General features: G+C 38.7%; 4 protein-coding genes across 5 annotated transcripts; 1 reads left to right on the plus strand and 3 right to left on the minus strand.

Annotated features, from left to right (window-relative positions):
* Positions 1-265: 265 nt before the first annotated feature.
* Positions 266-4,713, minus strand: ccdc174 (coiled-coil domain containing 174). 2 transcript variants are annotated; one of them, XM_034870327.1, is made up of 11 exons: positions 4,458-4,713; positions 4,169-4,276; positions 3,956-4,056; positions 3,810-3,868; positions 3,573-3,726; positions 3,194-3,289; positions 2,949-3,085; positions 2,757-2,851; positions 2,251-2,398; positions 1,950-2,102; positions 266-1,028 (listed from the first exon to the last, which is right to left on the minus strand). In XM_034870327.1, the coding sequence occupies exons 1-11, from the start codon at positions 4,497-4,499 to the stop codon at positions 424-426; spliced, it is 1,698 nt and encodes a 565-aa protein (XP_034726218.1). In that variant the 5' UTR covers positions 4,500-4,713; the 3' UTR covers positions 266-423. The 2 variants fall into 2 exon arrangements, with proteins under 2 accessions (XP_034726218.1, XP_034726217.1); XM_034870326.1 differs by having other exon boundaries at positions 1,950-2,108.
* A 2,394-nt stretch (positions 4,714-7,107) lies between these two features.
* ghrl (ghrelin/obestatin prepropeptide) lies at positions 7,108-8,633 on the plus strand. The gene is made up of 4 exons (XM_034870085.1): positions 7,108-7,515; positions 8,155-8,232; positions 8,314-8,428; positions 8,547-8,633. The coding sequence occupies exons 1-4, from the start codon at positions 7,402-7,404 to the stop codon at positions 8,564-8,566; spliced, it is 327 nt and encodes a 108-aa protein (XP_034725976.1). The 5' UTR covers positions 7,108-7,401; the 3' UTR covers positions 8,567-8,633.
* Positions 8,634-9,660: 1,027 nt separating this feature from the next.
* Positions 9,661-17,199, minus strand: tatdn2 (TatD DNase domain containing 2). The gene is made up of 7 exons (XM_034870476.1): positions 16,930-17,199; positions 14,419-14,729; positions 13,576-13,998; positions 12,316-13,311; positions 12,037-12,164; positions 11,550-11,733; positions 9,661-9,821 (listed from the first exon to the last, which is right to left on the minus strand). The coding sequence occupies exons 2-7, from the start codon at positions 14,716-14,718 to the stop codon at positions 9,681-9,683; spliced, it is 2,172 nt and encodes a 723-aa protein (XP_034726367.1). The 5' UTR covers positions 14,719-14,729; positions 16,930-17,199; the 3' UTR covers positions 9,661-9,680.
* Positions 17,200-20,050: 2,851 nt separating this feature from the next.
* vhl (von Hippel-Lindau tumor suppressor) lies at positions 20,051-22,856 on the minus strand. The gene is made up of 3 exons (XM_034870278.1): positions 22,378-22,856; positions 21,682-21,795; positions 20,051-21,176 (listed from the first exon to the last, which is right to left on the minus strand). Exons 1-3 carry the CDS (start codon positions 22,562-22,564, stop codon positions 20,983-20,985), a joined length of 495 nt encoding a protein of 164 aa, XP_034726169.1. The 5' UTR covers positions 22,565-22,856; the 3' UTR covers positions 20,051-20,982.
* Positions 22,857-22,925: the final 69 nt, after the last annotated feature.

Consider the following 22,925-nt stretch of genomic DNA (forward strand, 5'->3'; position numbering starts at 1 on the left):
TAACTTATGAAAATAATGATAGCTCTAGAATAATCCAGATGGACCACCACAGTACACGAGTCTGGTCACTTGCAGAGATTTTCTCAACATGAATGTGTACAATACCATCTGGTGGATATTTTCATATTGCAGCAGACTTGTACAAACAGGAGTAACCACTTCATTTCATGCCCCTTTGTCATTACACAAATTGAAAAACATTGAAAAACTAAAATGTAATCATTGTTTTTCCCAATGCCAAAAAAAAAAAAAAGTCAGAACAATGTCCAGTCAAACTCCTGATATTTATTAAATGATTAAACTCCAAAGAGCTAAGAAGTTCTGCTTAGTTTTTTTCCATGATTTTCTAAAAAGAAATAGGAAACAGCAGTATTTACACTCTCAATATGAACCAACTACAAAGCACACATTCTATTTTAGAGATCAGGTAGTGCTCCTGTAGAAGGACAGCATGTCGTCTAGACTCTGTGCAGGCTGCCGGGCCTGGTTGAGGTCTACGGGCTGGGGGGGCGGCTGAGGCAGAGACTGGCTCTGTGGCTGAGGTGGATATTGGGCGTGATACTGGGGGTGATACTGGGGGTGATACTGGGGGTGATACTGATTCGGGTACTGTGGGGAAAACGGAGGAAGTAGGTGAGGTGGTCCAGCAAACTGAGGCAGGGGTGGAGGATAAAAGGAGGGAGGGGGATAGAGGGGTTGAAATGGAGGAGCAGACACAGGAGCTGAATCTGCTGGGTGATCTGAAGGGAATGACTGTGATGAGTTCTGTGGATGTAGAGGAGGTGGAGGGTTTTGTTGAGGTTGAGGAGGTGAAGCAGCAGTTTTAGGCTCAAACTGTGGTTCCTCTTTGCTCTCAGAGATCCTTTCTGGGCTTTTGGTCCACTTGAAGGACATCTTGGGTTTAATCTTCTGTGTGTTATTCCTCCCTAGTCTCGCTCTCTTCTCCTCATTAAAATACGCAGAGGGAGGTGCAAATTCTGACTCTCGCTCTTCGCGGCGCCGAGTGGTCCACTCACTAAACATAAACTCTGGAAGAAACCGTAAAAAAGGCAATGGTAAAGACGTGTGCTAATTGATAACGTACACAAAAAAAAATACTTTAATCTTGAAACCCCATAAACACAGGCACAATTATCTGTTGCGTACATAATTCAGTTTGAATCATTGTCTCATCTAGGACAAATTTCATTATAGCATATACCTAAACACAGCTTTGTAACAAAGGACCACAAAAAAGGGCAGAGAGAGATTACGATCTATAACTCTAACTTTACAAACTCATAACTTTGTATTCCCCCTGCAGATGTATTGGATGTTAACTTACAGAGCGTGAAGAGGAAGCACCTGAATTTACTGTGAAAATCATGTAGGACACCTATACAGTACTACAGCATAAAGTAGAGAGTGATCTGAATCTGATTGAAAAATAAATGATTTTGTGTGTAACCTCAAGCGGGTTTATAGTGTAATGCAATTCTTACTAAACTTAAAATCATTCATTATTGAATACAAATGTCAGCTTTCCAAAGGCACTGGTAAAGGTATTTTAAGTGCTTGACATCTTTTCACAGCGGACATTTTGACTTAAGCCCCAGTCAGCTCATCTCTTTATTTTAACAGGTGTTACTTACAACATTAACAATGGCTCAGTCCTATTCATTTGCCATGACAGTGTGACTGTCAGCCAGCATGCACAACACCAGGACCCTAAATTTCAAGTCGCTAAATGGAATTCAGCCATCATTATTATTTTTTTATTTTCTGTTGTCTACTTTACTCACGTAGACTTTTGCACCACTGATTTTCCATCCTAGAAAAATAGTAGAAAGGTATATGCCCTACTCGTGCCGGAAACTTATTATTATTTCTTTCCCCTCAACATACTTTCTTTGTAGTCATAATGGAAGGAGATACATTTGTGATATGGAACTTCATATATTAAGGCTTACCTTTGCCTCTGTCCCATTCTCTGACATGAGGAACTCCTGGTTTGGTGTCCTTTCTTTCCTGGATCTCCACTTCCACCTTCTTCAGTGTGCTAACCTCCAAGGAGTCCTCTGGTGGAGGACAGGGTCCTATTAATTCACCTTTGTCCTCACCACCTGGGACAAACCAATTCACAACAAAGCCTTATTAACATTAATGTGATCATTGAACTGCAGCATGAGAACAGACGCAAACAGTTCCAATTCTAGAATATCTAACAGAGGTAATGGCTACATTTGATGTGAGGTGGTTGTGGATTCTAACCTTCATTGTCCTCCACTTTTTGTTCGTCCTCAGTGCCATCCAGCTTGGTCTTCTTTATCTTCCTCTGCCTCACCTTGGCCAGTCGGGCCTGCAGGATGACCTGCCTCTTGTCCTTCAATTGTTCTCTCTTAGTGCGCTGGTCTGTTGTCTGAAGGACAAGGGTGATGCATCTTTGAGAAATAAAGACTGAGCAAACACTGAGGAGGGGCATCAATGATCTGTTTAGACTCAAAATAGATATTATTCATCAAATATATCAAAGACTTTAAATGTGTAGCAGCCTTGCCAAAACTGGGAACAGTAATGATGTACTAAGCAAAACCCGGTAAACAACAAAGACATAACAAGGATGCATATGGACAACATATTTCTGTCAGAACCGTGTGGATCTATATGATACATGTACATACATGTAAGAGTATGTGTGTAGTATGGGGTGCTTGTTATCATGGGAACCTTAAAAATGCATTTTTGAGTTTACATCTGTCCAGAGATGGGCAACTCGCCTGGTCTCTGAGCATGTCCAGTGTTTCTCTCTGCTTTCTACGCTGCTCTTCGTCCTGAGCAAACGCAAAGTAACCCACACCGAGATCCCGAGCCTCTGAGATGAACAGACACACAAAATGCTTTCTACAGCCCAAGACTTATAAAACAAAAGCCTTAATTTCTAATATGTGTTGAAATGTTTTAACAGTAACCTTGTCCTCGGATGTCCTCGTAGTGGATCGGTCCAATAGGCCTATTCATAGCCTCCTCTTCCTCCCGCTCCCATTCCTGCCTCTGCAGCTCTCGACGCATGTCCTCCGAGAGTAAGGTCTTCTCAGCTGAGGCTTTTCTACAAGAAATAGTCATAGCCAAAAGAGTTGCAGTTTCCAGCATAACACAAACATCCAGAAACCATCACCTGCGTCTTTAAAGAGAAGTTTTTTTGTAGAATATTTACCCTTTTCCGTGAAGGTCTTGGTCCATTTTCTTAAAACCTGGCAGGTCTTTCTTCATGCATCTTCGGGATCGACCCAAAGCGTCCACATAATCCACCCTACAGTCAAACAATGCAGCATGAGAACAGTTTTTGAAATGGGTTTTAAAAACATGGTCATCATTACGTCATGTACATTTTCATATTTTTTTATTTGAACTGTCATTATAAGCAGCATTTTTTAAAGTAAGTAGTGGTGGTGGTACTAGTTTGAAGTTAACATACTGGGATTGGTCAGTGTTTTTTCATGTATGTAGTTCACTAATGTACTGTTAAACAACATACTAACTAAAGTACGTATTTACTAAATCAAACCCTTGAAAATGAATGAATCAGACATTACCATTCCTCATCTGGGTTTTGAGGAGGGGGGACAGGAGACGAGTTTTCTCTTTCCTCATTCTCTCTTTCTATTTCCTTCTGTGCAAGTGTTTCTCTCTTTTTGTCAATAATCTTCTGGGTGAAATCCACCAGGAACAGTCCCTCTGTCTCTTCATCTGATGTATCAAACAGTGATTACGGAATAAATATATTTTGTTTCGCACCAAAAAAAATCAGATATAATTTATTCTCCACCAACCTGGAAAGTCTCCTTTAGTCATTTGCTCGTAGAGTTTGGCCTTCTCCTCCAACCTGCGTCTATTACAATTTAAATGAGGATTCAGAGATTTTTGGTCACCATGTATTATGGCAGTATGTCTCCTCTTTACAATGTGTTGAACTCACTTTGATGTATCAAGGCTGCACTGCTCCTCAGTCAGCTGTTCTGCATCTTTTTCAGCTCTTGCTGAAACACCAGCGTTTTGTTTGCTCCAGACATTAGGTTTCTTGACATGAGCATAAAGAAAAGACATCATGGTTAGTGATCTCCATTAGTCATTCATTATAAAAGCAGGTAACGCTAAAACTATGTCCCAAAATAACGCATACTGTAACTACCTTGAGTTTGGATTTTGAAGTCAATCCAGCACCAGTATTTTCATGGCCAAGTTTTTCTTGTTTGAATTGTTCCTGCTTTCTGTACAGTTCAGCTTTAAGGTCCACCAGCTGTAAGAAACAAGGCAATATGCGAATTATAGGTCAAGAATAAACTGAAAATGCTTAGCAAAACAACTTTAACTGTGCTAGGCCTGGCAGTTAGCTAACGTTAGCTGTTATTATAATTTAATTAAACGTCACACAGGGTATCAACAAAATGCTTGTAAACATGCTTCACAATGCTACTCACCGACGAAGCAGTCACATCGAAGGGTTTCTTCTTTTTATCCATGCTTACTAGCTCCTTCTTTTCTACACCATAACGTCCAAACCACTGCTAACAGTGCCTGAACATAGACAGTTAAAGAAGTGGACCAACGGAGACCAGTGAAGGAAAATAGAAACACTTTTCCGGCGATGGCTAGGCTCTACTGCGCAGCCTCCAACTGAGCTTGACGACGTAGATGTCACGTGGGCAATGTGTCTGAAAGTTGTAAGTCTTCTGGTAGATGTGCAAGAGAAAATCTCAATCACTCCCCATCAGCAGAGACGGAGAGCGTAGGGAAACAGTATATTAAAAGATAACATCGGCACACACTGTCTGCGTGCTTCTCCTGACAACACGGTGATTTATCGACTACGCGACGTTAAGTCGCGTGGTTATGACTCACCCGTTAGCCTATTTTAAAAAAACGTCTGCTACGGAGCCAAAACGTGAGGTACAAGGTAATGGAGCCTTTTATACATTGTCGTGTTTCTTTTGAAATAAACAACGGACAAATAGAGTCTTGAAACGCTTCAGGTGTAAAGTTATTCACTGTCAAAGTGGCGCCAAAATGAATGGCAGTCAATGGGATGCTAACTGCAGGTGATGGCTTCGTAGCACTACGCTTCGATATGAGAGACTTACCCATAGACAAATAAAGATCTTTATATGTGAACATCCCTTTATCTTGAAAACTTAACAACATTTTGGATTTGGGTAAATTTTTTGAAATATAATTAGGTTGCTGTATAGTTTTGTAGCTTTAGGGCATGGCACCTGTCCCTGAAATGAGATTGAGAAGGGAATTTATCAGGGTTGCAGCAGATCTCCACTTTTATTCATAATGGTAGCAGAAATGTTGTCCATTTTGATAAAGAATAGTTGCATTGAAGGGTTAGATGTGAATGACAGACAAATTACCATAAGTCAATTGGCTGACAACACAACTTTATTTCTTAAAAATGAAAATGAAATTCCCATAGCCTTACAAATCCTTGACCAGTTTTCAAGAGCTTCAGGCTTACAATTGAATTTAAATATGGTGTCTTAAAATTGAAATGGTTAAAAAATTGTTTTAATAACAAGCAATCCTTTTGGTTTAGTGCCACCAATTTAATATTTTCCAAAATGGGTAAAATAGACTTTCATCTGCGATGTGACTTTGAATGCAGCTCACAAACCCATAAAACTTTCTGCTTTCCATCAGCAGGTTCTTCTCTATTGGAAGTTGATCCATAAAGATAATTTTACACCTCATAATACCACAGTTTGGAATAATAGATACATATTCGTAGGCAGAAAATCTGTGTGCATGGAGGAATGGAATTCCTGAGGAATCTGGGCAATTGCTCATTTTATGGACGGTAATGGGATCCTGTTACAGCACGAGGAGTTTTGTGATAAATACCAGCTCCAGTGCAATGCCGAGTGTTATGATATATGGTTGAAAGCTATACCAATGTCTCTAAAATCAATGGTGAGAGGAAACATTAGGTACTCCAGGTCTGAGGCAGCTCTGCTTAGAAGGAATTGCTTTCTGTGACTATAAATGTACCAAGAAAGTTATCAGGAATATTCTATTAAAGGAATTCTATCCTAATCCGGTAAGAAGAAAATATATGTTGAACGACCTTGGTGTTGTTAGCTAAGAAAATAAGGAAAAGTTCATTCTCATTTCCGCTTCTTCCGAAGGTGAAAGAAGTGAACTTTATCATTTTAAATGAAATTTACCCAACAAACAAATTCTTAAGACTAAGATTCAATTTTAAAACAAATTAATGTGTTTTTTGTGAAAAGGAAATTGAGAATAAATACATGGTCTAGATTGACCATGTATTTATTCTGTGTGAGTTGGTGCAACCCTTCTGGAAAGATCTGCAGAGCTGGGTACAGACCAGGGAAATCGTGATGCCTCCTCTGACAGTGATGAATATAAAGTTTGGTGTTTTTGTTGAAGATGAGAAGGTAGACTTTGTTCTCAACAATTTGATGCTTTTTCAAAATATTTTGGAGGTTTAATGTTAACCTTTCTGTGGTGGATAGTTTCTTCTTCTTCCTCCCTCTTCCCGCCTTGCCTCTGTATCTCTCAATACATGATGTTAGATTCAGTAGGTCCTCTCAGCTGGTACACAGAAATATTTCTATCCTGCAAAAGTGCAGCTCCCAGCATGGAGTTACAGCTATAACATGTCAGGTTAAGATCTTCTGACCAAAACCTTTGTGCAGCATTAAGGAAATTATAGTTTTTTGCCTTTTCTGTATTATAAATCTAGGGAATTAATGCATTGGGGAATGTTCTAATTGTGAGTACCTGTAATGTGTCTTATTCATAAAAGACACAATGACCGTTTAAAAAGGTTTAACACATAATCTTATCAAATATACATTTATTGGCTCAGAATTTGTCAAATGCCTCAGTTTAAGACATATTAAAAAAAGTGATTTACTGTTGAGCAGTGATTGTTTTTAACCTTAATATCTGTGACTCCGAGTAAACACTAGGTTCAATTATTTCCATGAGTATTGCACCTGGCATGTTTCTGTAGCCATGCATATTAGGCTGAATCTGCCAGATGTTTCTGTATCTCTGACATCGATACGTTTACCTCCATCATCCCAATGAATAGATTTGACCAACAGGCCTGCTATCAGGTAACAACAGAGAAATGCCCACTTTGTTATCAATTTAAACATTTGAACAGTCAAATGCTTCCAAGATATGAGAGCACAAATAGTTTCTATTATATTGAACACATTTTTAAACCAAAATGAAGGAGGGTGAAAGGTGTATATATATAAAGGCATGAAGCCAGACGCTCAAAAACAAAATAGGCCATTTTAAGGGTAAGAGAACTAAGATCACTCTCAGATTCAGATTAGCAGCTTTACACTTTAGTTTACTTCAACATATTGATATTTATAATTCAACATGTTTTTGAAAAGAAACACCTGTTTGCTCGTCTTTTTGCTGTGTTCTCTGACCTTGTGGTGCAAGTCGACCAGCGCGGGCTCCAGCTTTCTCAGCCCTTCACAAAGACCTCTGGTAAGATGCTTTCTGTCTGACAAATTTGGATCAACTGGATTCATTTTTATGAAAATATAAAAAAATTGATGTTGCATGTAGCTGTTTGGCAGTTTACTTTATATACATTGAATAAACCAGTTTATATCCTGCTGTACTGAATGTAAAACTATTATCACTTTCAACATAAGACAAACCAATCTTCCATAACAATTACTTGTTGGTTGTTTTTACTTTTGTATATACATTTTTTAATTCTTGTAATTTTTTCACATATTTATATTTAATGTTTCTTTGTCTTCACTGTTAAATGATAACTCGCCTATTTCTCTCCTGTCAATGTTAGTTATGCTTCTGGTTGTTCTGACAGTCTTGTGATTGAATTTATCTTGCAATTTGTAACATTTTCCACTAGTTATTTTTTTAGACATGATCATGTGGCATTATTAGGAGGCATTTTTCCCATCATGTCATGAACATTTCTAAAAGATGAGATGAAGATGAAGGAAGATGAAGGAATGGCTGTCTGGACAGTGCACTCATGTTAAGAACTGCAATGACTGCCTATAAATTATCCTTACGTAATCTCCTTGATTACATTTAAACTTCTAATGAATCATGCATCAATCATGAGCTTTCTCTGGTCTGGGTCTACCACAGGACAAGGGGAAGTCTTCCAGAGTCGGCCGCCAAGTCACGGACGAGCCTAGGCAACTCCCCAAGGATAACCACATCACAGTGAGTAGCAATCCGACACAGTTATAGCACACAACCCAATGTCATCCCCAAAACTTTATAGTCTTCCTCTCCTCGGAGTAGATAAGTGCCCCCTTTGAAATTGGCTTCACCATGAGAGAGGAGGACTTTGAGGAGTACGGTGTAGCACTGCAGGAGATCATTCAGCGCCTGCTGGGAAACACAGAGGCTGCAGCAGGTTTGCCCAATTCCTCTGTTTAATACATTAAAAAGTGTGTTTGCTTCAGAAATATTTATAGTAAAATAATTAAACTTAGTTTTAAATGTTATTTTTAACATTTTTCATCCTGTTTCAGAGAGACCATCAAAACTTTGAGGCTCAAACAACAATGTTAACATCTTCAGAGACCCACGGGCCTGAAAAAATAAAGCATTGACTTATCCTTTGTCTCTCTGTCTCATTTTTGACAAAGTAAAGATTCTGGGTGTATTTGAGGAATTAAGGAGTGTTGGGGAAGGGCAGGGTTATGTTTTTGCATACCAATTTCAATTCAATTTCAATTGAAAGTAGGTTTAATGCTTTAATATTGTGATATACAGTATATAAAAAAGGCCCATATTTAGAGGTTTAATCCTCGACGCAGAGGGCCTGAATACAACTCAAACCTGTGGCGCTTTGCTGAACTCCCCCCCCCCTTTATTTCTTCAGCTGTGCTGTCAATAACAGCCTAAAATACCCCTCCAAAAAATAATCTTTAATAAGAAAACAAAATAAACTGTGTCTCTAAGTGATGGTTTGAAAACTTGGAGGGTTTCCCGGTAAGTATCCTTACAACTTTAATCACTTTTATATTAAAGCTTTGGTAGGCAATTTCAACTTTAGGTGTCATTAGGAAAGAAAAATCCATAATCTTTCAGTATATTGTAATTCAAGTGGTCTGCGAGAAAACTAGACTTCTAAACAAGAGACACAATCTTGTCCAAGGATGGAAAACTAACCACTCGAAAATGTCACCAATGAGCCAGGCTAATGATTCTGAAAATAAAAAGCACTCTTCAATAAAGAATCAGCTTTGCTCACAGCAAAGACCAAACAAGTCGCTGTATTATATACACGTATACGCTGCACATATTTGCATTAATGATGAGACTTTTGACAAGAATTTAAAAGCAGGATTAAAGGTTTTTAATGTGTGTTCATTGCTTCAAACTGAACTCCACAGCAGCCAGACAAGACTGATGTCCAAACTAATTAGAACAAACAAGGGATGTCACAATATGTCAACACAGCAAAAACTAGACACCAAAAAAGCTTAGGAATTAATTTCTGTTGAACAACGGATTAAAATATAATCAAATAAACAATATTATACAGTATCCTTCCAGTCAGTTATTTTTTTTCTTTTTACTTGTTTCACAAACCATTGCCAATAACATTGATTCTGACTTCTCTTTCTTGCTAGTTTAGTTTTTTTATCCATTTCTGAAGATCACACGCCGTAAAGTTGAACAGTGTTGTTTCGGATGGTGGCGAGGACTGTAGCCATGTCTTCCCCCTTCAGCAGGCTCAGCTCCAGCAGCGTATGGATGCCCATACCAGGATGTGAAAACTTGCAGACATCTTTCCTCACCTGATAAGAGTGAGACACACCCATAACTAGTATTGGGTATTGTTTTTGATTTTAATAATACAACTTTTTTTAAAGATTTTTTTGGGCATTTTAGGTCTTTGTTAGTAACGACAGCTTTAGACACCAAATGGGAGAGAGGGGGAACGACATGCAGCAAAGGGCCTCCGATCTGAATTGAACCCGTGGCTGCTGCATTGAGGACTAAGCCTCTCTATATGGGCGCACGCTCTACCAGGTGAGCTACACAGGCCCCCTACTACTCTTATCGATTGTTTTTCAAATTTTTCAGAGCAGTAGTAAAAAAATGTGTGATCACAACAGCAAAATCATTATACAAACAAAAGAGTAGCCTGTGTTTGCTTTTTTTAATCAGTAGTAGGTAAAATAATGAATAGCTCTTGTTTAACGTCCAAGCCTTTCTCCCTTTAATCTTACAGTCAAAAAGTGAAATGTTAGCAACATATGAAAACAAATGTATCAAATAAATCAAACAATTTAACCTTTCAAGTCACTTTCGGGAGGAATGCAGAAATGAAAAACTTAAAAATAAAAAAAACTAACGTTATTAACGGCGTCAATTTTTTTATTGTGACATTAACGCTCTTTTTTTCACATGTTGTTGCTACAACTAGTAACGTTAGAAAAACTACAACACCACACCGGATCTAGCTAGACTGGAAACAAAACAACAGGCACGCTGCATACACTTGTTTGGGCTCGCGAGACGGTCAAAGACTACTATTGTTACGTTTTGAGCAGATGGCGAGTGTGAGATGACAAAATGGATGCCAATAAGATTCTAAATTTAAAAATTCACTTTCCAAAAAAAAAAAAGAGAACATATACTGAGAACCAACACTTTTGTGAGATCTTGACTTTGTTTTGCGAGATAGAGTTTTTACTGTTTGGATTTGCGAGATATTGCAAATAAAACTTGATATCACACAAATGATACTCAATATCTCGCGAAAACGAAGTCAAGCTCTCTTTTTTCTCATCTTTTTCTTCCCCTCCATGTCACCTCTGACATGGCGCCGTAGTAAAGCCATACATTTGTTTTTTTATTTCTGCAATCTGCACTTGTATTTGTGTGATTTGTTTCTGGCTTTCCTACGAATGTTTAGACCAGGCTTTGTCAGTGCTCCTTATACTACTTTGATTGAAGTACTTAAATGAAAGATGTCCTATATATAAATTCCTGCATTACCTAATTTTACCATCACAAACAGGCCTGGCCTCCCGGAAAGCACAGTTTGTTTAATCTGTCTAATATTGTGTTGTTCATAATATACAATGATTTATTGATTGTCTTTGTTCAATAATACAGAAGACAAAGAGCTTAAAAGCCCTTTTCCTGCCCTAGTGTGCACCAGCTGTGATTACAACACAATTAACAATATTGAAGCAACACTATGTAACTTTTCCAGCTTCGGTCCCCTTACAGGTTGGAAGCGGAACTGTGCCCTTATGTCTCATTGGAACTACAGATCCGCTACCTAATTTGGCAAACTTGCATAGTGCGGCTAGAGCCGGTAAAGAGCCGCGAAGCAAATGCAGGAGTGCTGTTCACAATGTTACAAGTTGATGAACCACTGAAACGATTTAGAAACATTATTTTAAGTTACAAAAAGTTCTCTAGTGGTGCTTTAAGAACTGGGAAAAAGATCATCCATCATCAATGATATTAGTGCAGTGTTTTGGTTTTCCTAGGCCTCAATTTAAACATACCTGTCTTGGCAGAAAATATGGTGCATCTGTCTCCAGAACAATGCGGTTCAGAGGGATCTGGCGGACAGCATCTCGGGCCTCTGTGGCCTTGTAGTAGGTAATCAGGGCTGTGAAACCCACATACAGATTGGGGAACTCTGTCAGGAAGGGCTCAATCACTGGATAACTGTTTGTAAAACAGTGCCTGGAAACCATATAATCAGGAAGTAATCAAGACAGAAAATTTGCCGATTAAATGCAGTTAACACTATGAAGGCCTTTTGTAATCCTCAAGATTTTGAGCTTTGTTGATTTGGCAAAATGAGCAAAAAATATACTTATTATCAAAAAATATCTTAAGGATTATACCTTCAAAGCAAACAGAAGAGTGCATTTTTTTTTCTTCATGTTGATAAAAAAAAAAAAAATCGGCAGGCAATAAATACATACATTTTTTTAAAGTGCTGTAAAATAATAAACTGATCAGATGATTTTCCTCCACACGCACCTGTGAATTTTGTATTCCCTCGGGACCCATTTCTTCATGATTGCCAGCAGGTCATCATCTGCGTCCCGACAGTGAATCACTAGAGGCTTCTGCATGGCCACAGCCAAACGCAGCTGACGCTCAAACACCTTCACAAAGAAGCAGACACACAAAACACGGACCACAACATTAATTATTATTTTACAATAGTACCATTCAATTCCACACAAAATGTAAGCAGTCACTAAACTACAAAGTTTTATACCACGCAGACCACATCAACCTAGATTATACCGGTACCTCTTTCTGTCTGGTGGAGTCAGTGGAGTTTTTATGGGAGTAATCCAGGCCTATCTCACCAAATGCCACAGCTTTTGGATGCCGCATGGCCATCAATATGTTGCGTTCATGGACACTTGAGTATTCTTTGGCAAAGTGAGGGTGGCACCCGAACGCCCCCCATACCATGTCTTCAGCCAGCAAACCTTCCCACAGGGCCTCCTTGACCATGAGCCTTGGGTTGCAGAAGTTGGCAATACAGCCTCTGAACTCTGGAGGAAAGCTGCTTTGGTACTGCCTTTGAAAGCTGTTGAATGTCCCGCAGAAGCCAAGCTTTCCATAGAGCATGTCTATATGGCAGTGTGTGTCTATGAAACCAACCTGATCGTTCAGACAGGGGTAACTGTTCCACATAGGTTCTGCCCCCAAGGAAAATCTTCTTTTAGGGGTGCCACCATGTGTAAAGGAGTAGGGGGGGTGACGCATGGAAGAGCCAACATCTGATTGCCTGCGTGTAGTTGTAGACTTCAAGTGAGGGTTCAATGCTCCTCTATTTGAGTGTAGCGGCAGAGCGAACGGATCCGATAAATAGGCCGTAATGCTGGAGGAGTTGAAACGCTCTGTCTCCACTCTGAATGCCTTTGGAGGGGCCACGTTTGTTGGGTGGGGCTGCTTGACTGAGACAAAAACTTCCCTGTGTGACAGTGAGTAAGGCATCTCAATGTCCTCAGCAGCTGCCTGGACAGCCCCAGTGGTTTCATTGGTGGATGAAAAGGTTAGACAGAACGTTGCATCTCCCTGGGTGGTCACAGAAGGACTTTCCCATTGTTGGTCGTCAGAACAGCAACAAGTCAAAGAATCTGGGATATATTCCAGGGCAAGGAGGGACGAGTCACAGTCTTCGGCTTCTGGTCTAGTTTCTGTAGCAAATAACTTGTCTTGAGAGGTTGTTTCTACAAACACAGAGTCGGAAGCAACTAATCTCTTGGGTGAATCTTCTTCTTTTAGCACAACACTCTGAAAAAGTAAACAAATAGTGAAAAATCTCCATTATCTTATAACCCTCAGTGGCTTGATGATTATTTTATGGTTAATAATTTTAATGGACATCAATTTCCTGCCTTCTGTACCAACATCATGTCTGCTTTGGATATTTCTTTTTAGATTTGAAAACATAATGTAATCACAGACAAGAAAGTCAAAATTATACTGTTATAGCATTTATAAGTTCTAAGCAAACACAACAAGAAAAGATACATTCCTATATGTTAGTTAACTTACTCTTCCATCTTTTTTTAGCTCTGAGCTGTCACCTTGGACATCAATGTCCTCAAACATCCGAAGTGGGGACCACTGTTCTCCCTGGACAGTGCCGTTGTCTTCAAATTTATTTTCAGGTTTGATCGAGGAACACTTAATATCTAGTATCGTTCCATCAAGTGATGCTGGACTGGCCGCTTGAGTCTCCACTGGTGAAGACACAAACGGCAAAGACAAGCTGTTAGTGCAAGTCTTGGGGATCTTTGGAAAGCGGCCTCCGGTGCTTGTGTTGCCAATGGCTGCAATCAATGCTCTCCTATAGATAGCCTTCGATCCCTCTTCGGGTGTCCTCTCCTTTTTCAAGACGGGAGAGAGAGGTGGGGGGGATACTTGCTGGCTCTCTGTGGATTCTAGCTGCCTGGATAAGTTTTTCATAGGTTTCTCCTGATAGTTAGGGTGCAAATAGAAAAATAAATCAGTAACTTGTTACTTAACATAATGCATGACATAGCGCATTGGAGTTTAACTTTGATCAAAAAAACTTTCAATAGTATTTAGACCATTAATAAACATTTAAAAACGATATTCTTAATTAGTCACAAGAGCACACACACACACACACACACACACACACACACACACACACACACACACACACACACACACACACACACACACACACACACACACACACACACACACACACACACACACACACACACACACACACACACACACACACACACACACACACACACACACACACACACACACACACACAGGTTCAGTGTCTTGCTCAGGGACACTTTGACATGTGGCCGGAGGAGCCGGGGATCGAACCACAAATCTTGTGGTTTTATTTACCTCTGAAGTGGTGAATTTTTCCAAATTTATCCTTGAAAGCTTCCTCAGCTTAAGTTTGCCAAAAGAGGGCATGCTTTCACCAAGCACCACTGCTTTTCTCTTGGGAGTGTCCAGACTTAGTGCTCCAAGGCCATCAGGTCCTGGAGACTCACTGAGGGGCAAAGTATTTGAATCTTCATTCGGCGACATATTCCAGCGAGTGGGTGTGCTTAAGCCAGCCTCCCTCTGCTGAGGATGTGTGGGTGAGGTGATTGCAGTTCGTCGCCACTTAAACGTCACCTTCTTTCTGCTGCTGTCCATGTCTGAGATTTCTAATCCAATTCACAGTTAGAAAAGGAATAAACAGATCTGTGTGACCATCCAGTACATCATGCAAGCAACAAGGAAAAACATGAAAGCCTCACTGTAAAAGTATTTATTTTTTTTCTACAATAATATACTCATCTGGTAATCAATTTAGTTAGTAGATTAAGAGCTAACCATGCACTCATTAGCATGATTATTATTATTATTATTATAATATAGCATGCAGGGTATGCTAAATGCCTTTTGCCTATAGGTTATTCCTTGAGTCTTACTACATCAGCTAAAAACACACCTTTTTAAATTGGCTTTCAACTGACTTGGATTATTAAAATGATTTCATTTAGGCCTGTCTGGGTTTTAATTTATACTGTATACTTTTATTACCGTCTCTCGTGTCCTTCATTAATGCATTTTGTAACTATGTAGTTAAAAGAATTGCTATTCAAATTAAGTTATAATTGCCAGACCTTTATACACAGCGCTGTGGGGAAAGGTCTGGCACTACCACATACATTCTGGCATAGGAGAAAGAAGAAAAAAACGCAGATTGTTTGCACCCCGCAAAAGAAAAACCTAATTAAATGATTGATGCTGAAAAATATTACATGAAGTTAACTGTTCACACAATACAGTAACGTGAGCTATTTAAATTAGCTGGATACATGATTAAACGTAATTTGCTCTTACCACTGATAACCGTGTTTATTTGTCCATAAAAATCCCGCTCATCGGTCCAAAAGCGTCTGTTTAATAGCAAATGCTGTAAACATATTTTTTGTAAATCTTCACAATCATTCACTGAAAGAACCAAGCAGGCCTTATGTAATCGCATGATCCAAATTTTCTTAAAAACTTGCCATCTTCAGCATGTGGCTGCCAGCTCTAAGTTTGTCGTTTCCCGTAGAAAAGACTTACCGTCACAAAAAAGTACTGCAGAAAACCCTCCATAACATACTGGTGCTGAGTAGCCATGAAATACCAATACTTTAACTGGTCAAACTTATACTTTAATGATCTTATTGTCTGAGCTGAAAACATTTTGTTGTTGTCATTGTACATAGCACATTGTTAGCCCTGTGTCTGTTGTATCATTTTTATTTGCTGTGAAATTAAATAAAAATGTGTGCAATACATCATGGCCACCAAGAAATGACATTGTGGTTATGTTGGAAACAGCTGGTGTCCAATTACTGGGTCAATTTAAGGAGCCCAGGAGATAACCATCCAAGAAAAAGGGTGCTGCAGACATGTTTATAGTAGAGGACACAAAAAATGAAGTTTATGCTCGACAAGAGAGCAAATGGCAAGGATATTGGAGTGTATAATTTATGTATGTATACATATAATGTATGTGCAACATTTGATGGGTCTTTGTGATTTGTGCCAGAAGGCTGAAAAAGTTGAGCATGTCCCTGTGGCATTCAGAAAATTTACACAGGAAAGGGAATGTTGCCACAATGACAGAAAATAGATCAAGTAGAGCACACTGTTAAAAGTATATTATAGTGTGGAGACAGTGGCGACGGAAGGAGAGTGTTTACGACAGTAAGCTTGCTAGGTTTATGCAACCCACAACGAGTAACGTTAGTCAAGTATAGAAAATATTTCATGGTTTGGATTAAAACACTTCCGATAAACGAACACGCGTTTCCTGGGTTTAAAATACTAAAATTATATTAGATTTTGCGTAACTTCAGGACGTAGCTAGCTGTATCCCTTCTAGCCACAACCAGAAGACCTTGGCCACCAAGTTTTTTTTAGCAAAACTAACGTACACCTGAAGATGTGTCAGTTAATTTCAGGTGCTAGCTAGCTAGCTGCGGTTTCTGCAGAATTGTGCCACCGTCAACAGTTAACGTTAAAATAAGTTAGTGTTTTGGGGATTTTGTGCAGCTGTAAATGATTCCGTCAGACCTGGTCTCAGGAGAAAAGACGTTGAAAATGTAAACATTGGTGAGATTTCGGTAACGTTAATAAAAGAGGCCGTTAGCTAGCTAGCACCTTAACTTTAGCCAACTGTTTTCACTTGCTAATTCAAACTATGACCTTTAAAAAGTAGGTAAATATTCTGGCTACAAAAATACAATTAAAAGCCAGTTATTTTTATTGTGACTTTACACTTCGTGTACATTTACACGATATAGCCCGTTAGCACAATTAAATTCAACGAGCTAGCTAGCAAATGTTTAAGAGTTGTCAAATTACCTTCTCAGGCTCGGCGCAGCTTGGGAAGCGTGGGTAGATGTCACTTTATCCGCGTTGGATCAGTCAGCCACTCAACGGCAGCTTACACAATTTCTTGCTAACAACGTTTCAAAACAAAATCAAAATATCACGATTTTCACTGACGTGTTCAATATTGGATTGAATTAGCTAAAAGTTTGTGTTTAATTAACCACTAGATTGTGTAAAAGCTCGGGTTTGGACCGTTTGAAACAATAGTTTACATCTCGCGAGTTTAACAAACGATATTTGACTCACGAGCGACAACCATAGGGAAAAAAACAACTATTAGTTTCTTTAACTGTCTATGATTCGTCAATGGCTAAAACAAGATGGGGTGCCTTGGTTGATCAAGAAGTTTAGTCATTTGGTGCTCAGAACTATGGTCTAAAGACGAAGCCTTTGCATTTAAACTATAAAAAGAAAACAAGCTTTTAAATAGTGAATAAAATATATACTCAAATGTAGAGGAAATCCTGATGATGAAAATAAAGGCATAACACAAGATAGCAACAAAACAACAAACACAATTTAGAAGACAGGAGGTAATAAACCATTTCCACCGAATGTTTCTACCAGTGGTCAGAGGTAAGACGGGCAGTGTTTAATGCTGAACAGTGATACAAAAGATGTGTGCACTCAGTACATCTTAATTTCATTTGTAGATATCTACAGAATAACTTAAAACAGTGGTCATCATGCCCTATGTGAAAAACGGCACTTGCTTAGAGTGGAGCGTCAGATAATGTATTTAACAACTCCCTTTCAGATGTTACCTTAGTAGGTTAAGGTATTTTAAACATTATCCTAAGCACATTATTGCAGTCTCACAAAAAAATGGATTCCCAAGTTTAATACTTCAAATACAGTAACAGCATTTCCACAAAAAGCAAATCACTCGCCAGGTAGTGGAAATGGTGTCAACAGTTTTTTAAGTGTAGACACAATCTGGTAAGGTGATAGATGATTAATTACAGTATACCCTCTGCGTAAAATCATATGGTTTTAAGTGATTTAAAAATATATATATATGAAGGTTACAATAATTAAACCTTTTGTTAGACTTTTGGTAATCCCAAAAATGTCTTGTAGGCCCCAAAGCTGTATCCTTTACCTGTAAGGACGAAATGAAGAAACATCAGTCCTCTGACCTGTGTAAATCAATCCTAATGTAAAGTGACATTAGTTATTAAATACAAATAAAATATAAATACAAGACACATAGTTAACCCTCATTTAGACACATTTTAACACATTTAAAAGTGTTTTGTTTACATTCTCAAAAAGCTATTTGGTAGTCATTGAATATAAGCTTCAAAACTGTAATGGTTGAGTGCACAACCGCAGGATCAGTAATGATGAAAGAGATTCAGGGTATGTGCATGTGAATGTCACACTAAGCTGATACTTGTTATGTAGGTGACATTCAGATTTGTGCTTACATGAGCCCTTCTTTTCAATAACCCAGTAACAGAAGCCCCTCCTGGCACGGTCATTGAACTCATTCCTGAACTGGGGCTTGTTTTGAGGCGAGGTATTTGGTGTATTTTGATTCACACCTAAAGAAAAAATATATATCAGGGGTAGCAAATAATGAAAAGGTAAGATATTTTAACAGCTCTTGTTAATGTGGGACTTACTGTATGCTTGCACCATGGAGGGAACTGGATCATTAACTGCAGTTTCAGCCAGAATCAATGGAGGCAACAGGCTGTTGCCGGGGGTCTGGTTTAGAGCACCTTCATGTGATTCACAAACTAGAGCATATAATAAAGCCAAAATCAAGATTGTTTTCTTTGTATCATATGTACAGAACTTTCTGCCCTCTATGTACTGTAGACAGTGCTCTCCCGGTCCCCTCCCAATTGTATATTATCTGTGAAATTGGGTTATTTTCACAAACCTCTGTCCTTCAACAAGGCAGTTGGAACTGATGCAAAATGAACTGGAACCTAGGTGGAAATAACTGCATAGTATCATAGGAATAAAAAGTAGTTGTATGTTTTTATTCTTAATCAAGATCGCGTCACTTTATATGTCATTCTTTAGATTGAATTTTTTTTAATTTTTTCTTACCGTTGTTTTCATTTTGCTCCAGTGGTCTGTCTGGAGATGGGGAAACAGGACAGGGTGACTTCTCGGCCAAAATGTCATGCTGGTGAAGAAAATCATCATGAATCATGAATCATGAATATGTGTTACCGTTTATTCCTTCAGTCCAACAAAGTGACATCATGCACAACACGCCTGCAAAACAAATACTTTACATGTGTGAGAGATCAACAGTGACCAAGTTCTTACTTCTCTCCCCTAAAACGACTTGAGTCCCATGCTTTTTTCTTTTCCCCTGTCTGCATGTTCATGATATTCCTGCAGCCAGCTCACTTCGACTCACACACACAAAAACGGGTTGTGTTACTTTGTTGCTAAGCAACCAGTTTGACAACAGTACCCCTGCTGTGTTGAACTAGAGCAGGTTATAATTTCAGATTGTGATTTAAAAGAGACATCCTTGTTTGAATGTGACCTTAAACAGTTGGTGTCATCCAAGTGTCAACTGTGTGAAGTTGTTCAGCTTCTTCTTCTACCAATCTTAATAACAATAATTACAATTAAATCGCTTTAAGATTTTATAATGCTAATCCTCTGTCTATTGTTAAACTCGGTCAACTTAGTTGCACCTGAAAGCCCCGGGTTCCTAAATCATGAATCAGCAGTGACATTTCATCACACTTACAAAATAAGCAGTATTAATGTTGTAATTTTCCACCAACATAATGGCTTCTCAATAATCATCCCTATATGCTCTGAGCAATGAGGTCTCACTTTTATGATTTTTGTTTTGTGACCAGTCAAAATTTACTTTTTCATAATCAATTGCTGTACTCATTGTAAGTGGCTAAGCAAATAACTAAAATAGCAAGTCATCACAGATTTCAACCAGTTAAGAAATATATCTTTTATTTATGTATTACACAAATAAACTCAATTACCGTCTTTGAGATAGACCAGCAATGTGTACATTTAAAACATGGTGACAGAAGCACAAAATAGGCAGAAATGAAAAAGTAGGCAAAAACAAAAGCACAAATTCCTTAGTGTGTTTTTACAGCCTAGTCTATAAAAAATGCAAAGACAATGTTAATTGTTTTTTACTATAGGAAATCAGCAGCAAGACAAAATGTTAGAAGACTAAGTTATGTTAGAGACGGTCCATTTATGTTGATAGGTATATTCTGAAAAATGTCTACATCCAGCAGAATAGAACAACTTGGAAAATATACCCATAATTACTCCAAATTCTTTTCCAGATTTAAAGTTCCAAAGCAAAAGCTTTAGGATGAGAGTTAATTTAAGAGTTCAGTCTTTTAACTGCTAGAATAACAAAGTAAGATGTTTATGAGGGGTGATGTGCAGTAAACGGAATTGGTTAAGATCACCTTATCTCAGGCATTCCCACTCAGAATATTAACAACACATATCTCTCTGAAATTCTCTATCTATCTAATGTGACCATATACTTTTTATTTAGTCTCCTTTATAACATGATATTTAGGACAGAAGTTATAACACTGTTTTTGCATGAAAAAAACACAGTTGTACTGAAAGATATGTCTTGTGCATAGGACAGAGTGGCAATATGGCAAAACAAAGTAGAGAGGGACATCAGATAGGTATCAATAACTAGAAGGTCCCCATTTCTCTTGCCTTTAAGGAATAAATACCATTTTAGAGGTTAAACAATAATATTTAACTGAAGATGAACTGAACACTTCTTGTCCTAAAGGGTGAATGCAACAAAGTTTTTTTTTCTGCAGAGGAAGACATTTGCCTAAGCCAATGAGTGAATATAACAGACAGCAGATCCAATTCCTTTGCAGCAAATGTAAGACTTTGCAACAGCTGCTCACTCACCCAAGACGTAACTCCAACGTTGTATCTTATATTTAATTCATTCTGGCTTCTGTGCTTTCTAATATTGTGGAATATATTATTGCTGTCTATATGGGACTATGATTCATCCAGTTTCATCCCTCATTCCTCCTGGCAATGGATCCTCTCCAGCAGATGCTGCTCTACTCGCTGGTTCATGCGCTGGAGATCTTTCAATACACTGGGCAGATCTTCCAGCTCCTCGTGGAGACACCGTGCTATTTCCAACCTCCTGTAGTCTTCTGCTCGTACCAGACGCCGAATAACCTGAAGAGCACGATCCTTTAGGCTGTAAACTGTGCAAACCAAACAAGAGAGAAATTGTTGAAAACATGTTACGCAAAGACAGTCCGTTTCTGTAAAAGATTTCTGACTTTTTTGTTGTTGTAATTTTGTGAAGCTTTGAGCACTGTAAGCAAAATGCAATTCACCTAGTTTTATGCAGTGTGGTAAAAAGTCAGTACAAGAGATCTCAAATTCCTGTCAAAGCCACGACTACTTGCATGACCGGATGAAGGCAAGTGGAAAACTATTAATACTATTTTTGTAATTTGTCCTTTAAACTATCAGACTGGAAATTGTTCACAGCACCGTAATCAACAGCAGTTAGACAGGCTTTTAAAATACACCAGTAACATTTATTCTGGAGTTTACTAGCAAGCTAAGTTTGCTCAGATGCGGTCTACAGTGACATGGGCCTATTATATTGTGCATAATAAATGTACTCTTGTGGGTTGTTTGTGAGTAGTAATGAATTAAACATGAAAACGGCTAATATTTAGGTAATGTGGCTAATTGTACCTGGTAAAGTGATATTAGCATTTCTACCCTCTGCTGGTTTAGGAAGATACAGTTCTTTGCAGTTCACCCTCAGTGGCTCATCAGTCTCTGCATCTCTGAACATCCATGGGTGACCTGGGAAAACCATTCATGGAACTATCAAAAAATGACATTGACCAAAATGGTACATTACACAGCCCACAAGTGATACCATTGCACTGGCAATTCACAAACTAAACAGAAAAGGCAAGCCTTTAACTACATGTCATCAGTTCACACTTTTTGGTAGTCAACTAATAGACACTAATTGGTGACCAACTTTGGAGCTCATAGTGTTTTTTGTCTGAAATGCAACCTTAAATTAAGGTTTAGAGCTGTATCAAAAATCCTAGTGTTCATTAAATCCCACTTATCATTATGGGAAACGTGCAGTGGAAAGCATATCCACTCAAGCACTGTACAAATAAAGTATGATGTGTTATTTAAGTATGCATGATTCTGAAAAGGAACATAATCTGCATAATGAGAACATTTACTTTTGGTACTTTAAGTATATACCAACGCTAATAATATACTAAAGACTGACTCCTTATTTTTACCTTATGGTATTTCTACTTATAGTACTACTTCCACCACTTGAAACGTATATCCAATCTGGGACAAAGTAGCAACCCCGTAGCATAGGTAGCGTAGCTTGCAATGTTGGTAAAGCCTTACCGACAAATGTCGACATTTCTCGTCCCGTTCCTGGCTGTAAATCAACATATGCCCGGGGTTCTCCGCGGTAATCGATCCATAGTGGTCGTACGACACGGGGACTGAGGTTACGAAACACAGCATTTATCGGTATTCGACTGTTCAGGGAGCGAACCAGTGGAAGAGACTGCTCTCCCTCTTGAGGCATTGGTGCTGGTCGCTTATTAACGCTCAACGTTTAGCTAGCGCAGTGAGATTAGCAGTTTAGCTAACGCTCGCTAGCAGCAAGATAGCAAGAAATCCATTTTCGACACACGAATATCGTTGAATCAACAGGTTTAGCACTTAGTCGGTCCAACGTTAATTAGTGTACATAGTTTATAAAAAAAAAATTAATACAAGCAATTGTTTCAGTAACACTAGAAGAGAACAGTCTACTCTACTTCTAAATCTCAACTACTTTGTTTACATTCACCCTTCCGGTTGAGAGTCCTGGGACGTCACGGCATGCTGTTCCGCGCTACGATTGGTCAAGAAGCATGATGACGTTTCGTTCTCAACAAGGATGT

This window comes from Etheostoma cragini, chromosome 4, assembly GCF_013103735.1.
Source record: "Etheostoma cragini isolate CJK2018 chromosome 4, CSU_Ecrag_1.0, whole genome shotgun sequence".
NCBI classification, from domain to species: domain Eukaryota; kingdom Metazoa; phylum Chordata; class Actinopteri; order Perciformes; family Percidae; genus Etheostoma; species Etheostoma cragini.

Coding starts and splice junctions, on each gene's coding strand:
- ccdc174 (XM_034870326.1), bottom strand. CDS start 4,499: ATGGATAAAAAGAAGAAACCCTTCGATGTGACTGCTTCGTCG. Junction 4,277..4,457: donor TCGATGTGACTGCTTCGTCG/GTGAGTAGCATT, acceptor TGTTTCTTACAG/CTGGTGGACCTTAAAGCTGA. Junction 4,057..4,168: donor CTTCAAAATCCAAACTCAAG/GTAGTTACAGTA, acceptor GCTCATGTCAAG/AAACCTAATGTCTGGAGCAA.
- ghrl (XM_034870085.1), top strand. CDS start 7,402: ATGTTTTTGAAAAGAAACACCTGTTTGCTCGTCTTTTTGCTGTGTTCT. Junction 8,233..8,313: donor CCAAGGATAACCACATCACA/GTGAGTAGCAAT, acceptor TCCTCGGAGTAG/ATAAGTGCCCCCTTTGAAAT. Junction 8,429..8,546: donor AAACACAGAGGCTGCAGCAG/GTTTGCCCAATT, acceptor ATCCTGTTTCAG/AGAGACCATCAAAACTTTGA.
- tatdn2 (XM_034870476.1), bottom strand. CDS start 14,718: ATGGACAGCAGCAGAAAGAAGGTGACGTTTAAGTGGCGACGAACTGCA. Junction 12,165..12,315: donor ACTCCACCAGACAGAAAGAG/GTACCGGTATAA, acceptor TTCTTTGTGAAG/GTGTTTGAGCGTCAGCTGCG. Junction 11,734..12,036: donor AGGGAATACAAAATTCACAG/GTGCGTGTGGAG, acceptor TATGGTTTCCAG/GCACTGTTTTACAAACAGTT.
- vhl (XM_034870278.1), bottom strand. CDS start 22,564: ATGCCTCAAGAGGGAGAGCAGTCTCTTCCACTGGTTCGCTCCCTGAAC. Junction 21,796..22,377: donor AGAAATGTCGACATTTGTCG/GTAAGGCTTTAC, acceptor TGGTTTTCCCAG/GTCACCCATGGATGTTCAGA. Junction 21,177..21,681: donor TGCTAATATCACTTTACCAG/GTACAATTAGCC, acceptor TGGTTTGCACAG/TTTACAGCCTAAAGGATCGT.